This window comes from Salmo salar, unplaced genomic scaffold (assembly GCF_905237065.1).
Source record: "Salmo salar unplaced genomic scaffold, Ssal_v3.1, whole genome shotgun sequence".
In the NCBI taxonomy this organism is placed as follows: Eukaryota; Metazoa; Chordata; class Actinopteri; order Salmoniformes; family Salmonidae; genus Salmo; species Salmo salar.
Window position 1 is genome coordinate 2,103 of NW_025549966.1, and position 8,178 is coordinate 10,280.

General features: G+C 43.9%; 1 protein-coding gene across 1 annotated transcript; it reads right to left on the bottom strand.

The window, feature by feature from the left end:
* Nucleotides 1–2,418: 2,418 nt before the first annotated feature.
* On the bottom strand, nucleotides 2,419–6,494 carry LOC123739019 (metalloproteinase inhibitor 2). Its single transcript, XM_045713615.1, has 5 exons — nucleotides 6,467–6,494; nucleotides 6,139–6,209; nucleotides 5,423–5,525; nucleotides 2,866–2,987; nucleotides 2,419–2,704 (listed from the first exon to the last, which is right to left on the bottom strand). The coding sequence occupies exons 1-5, from the start codon at nucleotides 6,477–6,479 to the stop codon at nucleotides 2,576–2,578; spliced, it is 438 nt and encodes a 145-aa protein (XP_045569571.1). The 5' UTR covers nucleotides 6,480–6,494; the 3' UTR covers nucleotides 2,419–2,575.
* Between the last annotated feature and the right edge of the window lie 1,684 nt (nucleotides 6,495–8,178).

Genomic DNA, 8,178 nt, shown 5'->3' on the forward strand with positions numbered 1-8,178 from the left:
GCCAGAATTGTACATAACGAGATAACATTGAAGGTTGTGCAATGTAACAGCAATATTTAGACCTAGGGAGGCCACCCGTTAAATATAATACGGAACGGTTCCGTATTTCACTGAAAGAATACATGTTTTTGAAATTATAGTTTCCGGATTTTACCATATTGAGCTCAGGCTCGTATCTGTGTTATATTAGAATAAAGTCTGATTTGATAGAGCAGTCTGACAGCGGTGGTAGGCAGCAGCAGGCTCGTAAGCATTCATTCAAACAGCACTTTACTGCATTTGCCAGCAGTTCGTCGCGGTGCTTCAAGCGTTGCGCTGTTTATTACTTCAAGCCTATCAACTCCCGCAATTATGCTGGCAATACTATAGTGCCTTTAAAAAACATCCAATAGTCGAAGGTATATGAAATACAAATGGTATAGAGAGAAATAGTTCTATAATAACTACCTAAAACATCTTACCTGGGAATACTGAAGACTCATTTAAGGAACCACCAGCTTTCATATGTTCTCATGCTCTGAGCAAGGAACTTAAACGTTAGCTTTTTTACATGGCACATATTTCACTTTTACTTTCTCCAACACTGTGTGCATTATTTAAACCAAATCGAAGACATTATTTGAGACGAAATGGATTATACTAAAAGTGTTCATTCAGTATTGTTGTAATGGTCATTATTACAAATATATATATACTGCTCAAAAAAATAAAGGGAACACTTAAACAACACATCCTAGATCTGAATGAAAGAAATAATCTTAAATACTTTTTTCTTTACATAGTTGAATGTGCTGACAAAAAAAATCACACAAAAATAAATGGAAATCAAATTTATCAACCCATGGAGGTCTGGATTTGGAGTCACACTCAAAATTAAAGTGGAAAACCACACTACAGGCTGATCCAACTTCGATGTAATGTCCTTAAAACAAGTCAAAATGAGGCTCAGTAGTGTGTGTGGCCTCCACGTGCCTGTATGACCTCCCTACAACGCCTGGGCATGCTCCTGATGAGGTGGCGGAAGATCTCCTGAGGGATCTCCTCCCAGACCTGGACAAAAGCATCCGCCAACTCCTGGACAGTCTGTGGTGCAACGTGGCGTTGGTGGATGGAGCGAGACATGATGTCCCAGATGTGCACAATTGGATTCAGGTCTGGGGAACGGGCGGGCCTGTCCATAGCATCAATGCCTTCCTCTTGCAGGAACTGCTGACACACTCCAGCCACATGAGGTCTAGCATTGTCTTGCATTAGGAGGAACCCAGGGCCAACCGCACCAGCATATGGTCTCACAAGGGGTCTGAGGCTCTCATCTCGGTACCAAATGGCAGTCAGGCTACCTCTGGCGAGCACATGGAGGGCTGTGCGGCCCCCCAAAGAAATGCCACCCCACACCATGACTGACCCACCGCCAAACCGGTCATGCTGGAGGATGTTGCAGGCAGCAGAACGTTCTCCACGGGCGTCTCCAGACTCTTCGCTGTCACGTGCTCAGTGTGAACCTGCTTTCATCTGTGAAGAGCACAGGGCGCCAGTGGCGAATTTGCCAATCTTGGTGTTCTCTGGCAAATGCCAAACGTCTTGCACGGTGTTGGGCTGTAAGCACAACCCCCACCTGTGGACGTCGGGCCCTCACGGAGTCTGTTTCTGACCGTTTGAGCAGACACATGCACATTTGTGGCCTGCTGGAGGTCATTTTGCAGGGCTCTGGCAGTGCTTCTCCTTGCACAAAGGCGGAGGTAGCGGTCCTGCTGCTGGGTTGTTGCCCTCCTACGGCCTCCTCCACGTCTCCTGATGTACTGACCTGTCTCCTGGTAGCGCCTCCATGCTCTGGACACTACGCTGACAGACACAGCAAACCTTCTTGCCACAGCTCGCATTGATGTGCCATCCTGGATGAGCTGCACTACCTGAGCCACTTGTGTGGGTTGTAGACTCCGTCTCATGCTACCACTAGAGTGAAAGCACCGCCAGCATTCAAAAGTGGCCAGGAAGCATAGGAACTGAGAAGTGGTCTGTATTTCCCACCTGCAGAACCACTCCTTTATTGGGGGGGGGGGTGTCTTGCTAATTGCCTATAATTTCCACCTGTTGTCTATTCCATTTGCACAACAGCATGTGAAATTTATTGTCAGTGTTGCTTCCTAAATGGACAGTTTGATTTCACAGAAGTGTGATTGACTTGGAGTTACATTGTGTTGTTTAAGTGTTCCCTTTATTTTTTGAGCAGTGTATAAAAACCGGCATCGGCTTTTATTGGTCCTCCAATAATGGGTATCGGCGTTGAAAAAGCATAATCTGTCGACCTCAAAATATAACCATATCACAGCCAAAACTGAGCACAATTTGGTTTTGATAACAGCTTTGGTTCCAGTTTTTTTTAAACAATTAATGGCATAAGAAATGAACAGTGCTATATTTGATTTGTTTACTTTTATTGTATAAGTGGCCAGTAAGACATTTTGGTTAATTTAAATCATATTCCATTTGCAGCTTTGTTTTTTATTTTAGAATTTAGTCATCTAGTCACAGAGCGGATGGCCTGTAGAGTATAGGAGTCCTCAATATCTAGGAACTACTTCCAAGCACAAGACCCATCGCTCTTGATACAGGCAAGGTTTTGGCTATTGTTAGTCCCCCAGTCCATCCACAGGCACGCATCTGTGGTGCTGATCGGACAGGGGAGGGAAGTGCAGTGGATGATCTGTGGAGCAGAGAGAGAAAGACCAACATCACTGATCATTAACCCAATACTCCAGCGCATGTGTTTTGCCAATGTGACCAGAGTAGTATACTCCCTTTTAGAAAATGTGCTGTGTAAATATTGGTGTACAGTAATATGACCATAATTCCCGTCACACACACCTTGCAATCGCAGCCGCTTTTGTAGCGGCGAGTCAAGCTGTTCTTTTGTGAAGCACTCAAGTCCTCCCAGAGTGGATTATAGCCACACAGCGTTACGTACATCCTTCCAGTCTCCATCTTACCTACAGACAGAGATAGTGAGTCAATGTACTGTGGGGACAAAATGGTGTAGGGTACTGTTGCCCCTAATGCTGATCTTGGCTCGGTTTAGCATTTGTTCCACTACTGGTTAGGATACATCCCTGGGGGTAACTTCACCCTGGAGCGTGAAGACATACTGATGCAGCCCAGAACAGAGATTTATCATCATAAGTGTACATACTAGTAATAAGGCATTAGTTGTATACATTTCCAGTGCCTATAGAAAGTCTGAGCCCCTTGAACGCATCACATTATTGTGTCCAAGTTATGCAATACCACTGAACAAAAACAAATGCAAACTCAGCAAAAAAAGCATCCTCACTGTCAACTGCATTTATTTTCAGCAAACTTAACATGTGTAAATGTTTGTATGAGCATAAGATTCAACTGCGACAAACTGAACAAGTTCCACAGACATGTGATTAACAGAAATGGAATAGTGTCCCCCTGAACAAAGGGGGGCAAAATCAAAAGTAACAGTCAGTACCTGGTGTGGCCACCAGCTGCATTAACTACTGCAGTGCACCTCATGGACTGCACCAGATTTGCTGTGAGATGCTACCCCACTCTTCCACCAAGGCCCCGGATATTTCCGGGGGGGAAATGGCCCTAGCCCTCACCCTCCAAACCAACAGGTCCCAGACGTGCTCAATGAGATTGAGATCTGGGCTCGTCGCTGGCCATGCCAGAACACTGACATTGCTGTCTGGCATGAAATCCCGCACAGAACGAGCAGTATGGCTGGTGGCATTGTCATGCTGGAGGGTCATGTCAGGATGAACCTGCAGGAAGGGTACCACGAGGGAGGAGGACATCTTCCCTGTAATGCACAGCGTTGAAATTGCCTGCAATGTTTGCCTGTAGCGCCGTCTTAGGCGTCTCACAGTACGGACGTCGCAATTTATTGCCCTGGCCACATCTGCAGTCCTCAGGCCTCCTTGCAGCATGCCTAAGGCACGTTCACACAGATGAGCAGGGACCCTGGACATCTGTCTTTTGGTGTTTTTCCAGAGTCAGTAGAAAGGCCTACTTTTTCATAACTATGACCTTAATTGCCTACCATCTGTAAGCTGTTACTGTCTTAAAGACCATTCCACAGGTGCATGTTCATTGAACAAGCATGGGAAACTGTGTTTAAACCCTTTACAATGAAGATCTGTCAAGGTCTTTGGATTTTTACAAATTATCTTTGAAAGACAGGGTCCTGAAAAAGGGACATCTCTTTTGCTGACTTTATTAAGTGTTGGTCCCATGTTTCATGAGCTGAAATATTCCAAACACACAAAAAGCCCATTACCCTCAAATAGTGTGCATCCATGTTAGTGAGCATTTCCCCTTCGCCAAGATAATCCATCCACTTCACAGGCGTGGCATATCAAGAAGCTGATTAAAAATATAATCATTACAGGTGCACCTTGTGCTGGGGACATAAGGCCACTAAAATGTGTAGTTGTCACAATGTCTCAAGTTGAGGGAGCATGCTGACTGCAGGAATGTCCAGAGCTGTTACCAGAATTTAATGTTAATTTCTCTACCATAAGCCACCTCTGTTTTAGAGAATTTGCCCTGCATCTGCCACCATCACCTCATGTTTCAGCATGGCCCCATGTTGCAAGGATCTTCCCTTAATTCCTGGAAGCTGATAATGTCCCACTTCCTCCATGGCCTGCATACTCAGACATGTCACCCATTGAGCATATTTGGGATGCACTGGTTCGAATTGTTCTAGTCAATATCCAGCATCAACGAGTGGGGACAACATTCCACAAGCAACAGCCTAAACAACTATGCGTAGGTGATTTGTTGTGCTGCATGAGACAAATGGTGGTCACACCAGATACTGACAGGTTCTGATCCACGGACCTAGATTTTTTTTTTAAGGTACAGTATCTGTGACCAACAGATTCAAATCTGTATTCCCAGTCATGTGAAATCCATAGTTTAAGGCCTAATGAATGCATTTCAATTTACTGATTTCCTTATATGAACTGTAACAAGGTACATTTTTTAGAAATTGTTGCATTGATATTTTTGTTCAGGAGATTTATGAAAAGCTGAGACTAATGAACATGTGCTATATGATGCTCACAAGCTAATCAAGAGTTATTAGAAGGTAACCGGTTCTGAAGAGATAAAAATGAATTTATATGGACGCTGTAAGTATTATCAAGTTCTTGCTTTGGAAGACCTCATGTTAACATCTGTCAATAAAACTCATTAATGCCACTGTTTACGTCAAATTGTTGTGGTTTACTTGTAGCCCTGGTTGTCCTGAAAATAAACGGTAAAACACGGAGGCTAAATGTCAGGGCTGGACATGCAGATAAATGGAAAGCTGATTTTTGCTGGAGTCACGGGACTGTTAAGGTTAACCTGTGCTGGCAATATAACGTTGGTAACATAGTGAGAAACGCACCTGTGAAGAGATACTCCTTGTTGATTTCCAGAGTCACCCCGCATGCGGCTGGGGATGATGCAGTGAAGATGGCGTGGATAACCTGGTTAGGGCATTTGAACATCTAGCCAATCACAAGGAGAGAAAGGAAGATCTGTCAGACATCTACAATTTGCAACCTCACCAACTACAGCTCTCAGGCACTGTCAGCCTTCACCCTTTCATATTCACAGATCTGTAAGGTGCAAGCAATCACTTACTCCAGTTACCACACCCAGCCTCAAGGACAGCTAAATCATGTCTAAAGATTAATAATAATAATGTAAGGCACAGTTGGAGTTTTAGTAAAAGAGCTTTATAAATTAAAACATAGAAATGTAGCAACCTATGACAGAGGGACACCTAACTATATGTTAGAGAATGTAGTGACAGCTTTAATGAATTGGCAGCTGAGTTCATATAGAGGACGTCACCATAGACTTGGACCAACAAGAACATCAACTGATAACTACAGTAATACTTCAGGGAGAGGCATTTTATAGAAGCAGATATTTTTTTCTCCATATGGTAGAAGCTTCACAACTACAGACCTGGATAGGTACAAGCTGTGTCAACATTGAAGGGTTGGAGCCAAGGGGAAGAGGGAGAACTGGGACCAGCTGTCAGACTGGGGTTCAGGGGGCTTCAATGTTTCAGTGCAGGATGGAACAACCACTTAATAAAAAGGAGAATCATACCTTGATCTGTTGGATGTCATACTTGATGGCGTTAGACACCACTTTCTTTCCAACCACCTTCGCCCTGATCACTAGAAGAGGGAGACATGGTTTAACTAACGTTATTGAAGTCTATTCCGGTATACTGGTCAGTAACACTGATGGTTTAAGGCTGATATGGATCAGAGAGAACAGTGTAGAATGCTTTACAGACCCAATATTTTACAGTCTGTTCAGAATGTTTGTACATAAGGTAAGACTGGGTGTAACATTTGCTAGATTTACACCATAACAGATGAGTCAATTTCCCTCCATTCCTAGTTCTGGTCTTCTGCTTTTAATTTGACACCTGGTTTAAGCATGCCCTCTATAGATGATTGGTTCAGGTAGGAAGATGCGGCAGAGTGTCTGGTACAGTAGCTGCTGCTATAAGACTATTCCATACAACAGAATCTCAAGTCGTTGGCACATGGACTCTACAAGGCGTCGAAAGCATTCCATAGGGATGCTGGCCCATGTTGACTCCAATGCTTCCCACAGTTGTGTCAAATCGTCTGAATTTCCTTTGGGTGGTGGACCATCCTTGATAAACACAGGAAACTGTTGAGCGTGAAAAACCCAGCAGCTTTGCAGTTCTTGACAAACCGGTGCACCTGGCACATACTACCATTGCCCCGTTTAACAGCACTTCAATCTTTGGTCTTGCCCATTCACCCTCTGAATGGCACACATACACAAGCCATGTCTCACTTGTCTCCAGGCTTAAATAGCCTTCTTTAACCTGTCTCCTCCCCTTCATCTACACTGATTGAAGTGGATTTAACAGGTGACATCAATAAGGGATCATAGTTTACACCTGGCCAGTCCATGTCATAGAAAGAGCAGGTGTCTTTAATGTTTGGTAAACACATCTCAAATAAAATGTGTAGGCACACCGTTCATGCCTAAAGCAACGCAGGGCTCAACCCTGTTCCTGGAGAGCTGCCGCCCTGTAGGGTTTTGCTCCAACCCTAATCTAGAGCACCTCATTCTAATAATTAGCTGATTGATAAACTGACTCAGGTTCGTTACAAATGGGTTTGGATTCAACATTTACAGGGGCATAGTTCTCCAGGAACAGGGTTGAGAGCCCATCTTACTGTCGCCTACTTAATTCTGTATATACAATTGTGTGAGAAGTAAATAGGCTTAATGATCATGTTCTAATTATTTCTACTACGACCACAGACAAAACATAAAATGTTTGCATGCTGCGTATTAATAGCTCTCAACATGTGAAGAAAAGCTGAAAAGTAAAATGTTGCCAAAATTGCCTTAGCGATTTCTGCATCGCAAAAAGCCTGTTGGGGATGTGGAGGGGAGCATTTGCAAGCATCTGCAATGTCTCCGACCCGCCAAAGGAACAGAACGAACAGAGTAAAGAAACAACTGCCTACATACCGCGTCATTTGGAAACGAATTACAGTTACCCAAATATAACAAAAGGATCCGAGTAATGAAAGTGTGAGGCGTAAATTACAATAGAACGTATTACCCTTCGAGACTGTTCCCAGACCGACGGATAACTCTGAGAAATATTTTCCTTTTAACGTAAACATCCGCTTTTTATTGCAGGCTGTGAGCTCCTCCCCCAGTCAGAACCCAGCCTATGATAGGCTGAGCATACTATTAATCCAGAACTGCAACCATTCAATTAAAAGGAATCCTCTGACTAATAGCTCAACCACAGGCTCAACATGCCCGCCTGCCATAAATGCCATAAATTGGGGATGAAACTGAAAGATCAGTTTTAGTTTTGGGGGGGCTTCCCGAGTGGTGCAGCGATCCAAGGTCCTGCATCTCAGTGCTAGAGGCGTCACTACAGACCCTGGTTCGATTCCAGGCTGTATCCCAATCTGGCAGTGATTGGGAGTCCCATAGGGCAGCACACAATTGGATGGGGTATGCCGTCATTGTAAATAATCATTTGTTCTTAACTGATTTGTCTAGTTAAATAAAGGTTCAATTAAAAAAGTAGGCTAAGCCTACTGGAATTCCTGAAAGTTTTGTTGTTTTCAGTAA

Bases quoted from the DNA above. Each gene is read 5' to 3' on its own strand.
- LOC123739019 (XM_045713615.1), bottom strand. The intron at 5,526-6,138 runs GTATGATTCTCC...GTGATTGGCTAG, and splicing joins ATGACATCCAACAGATCAAG to ATGTTCAAATGCCCTAACCA. The intron at 2,705-2,865 runs GTGTGTGTGACG...TCTGCTCCACAG, and splicing joins AAAGCGGCTGCGATTGCAAG to ATCATCCACTGCACTTCCCT.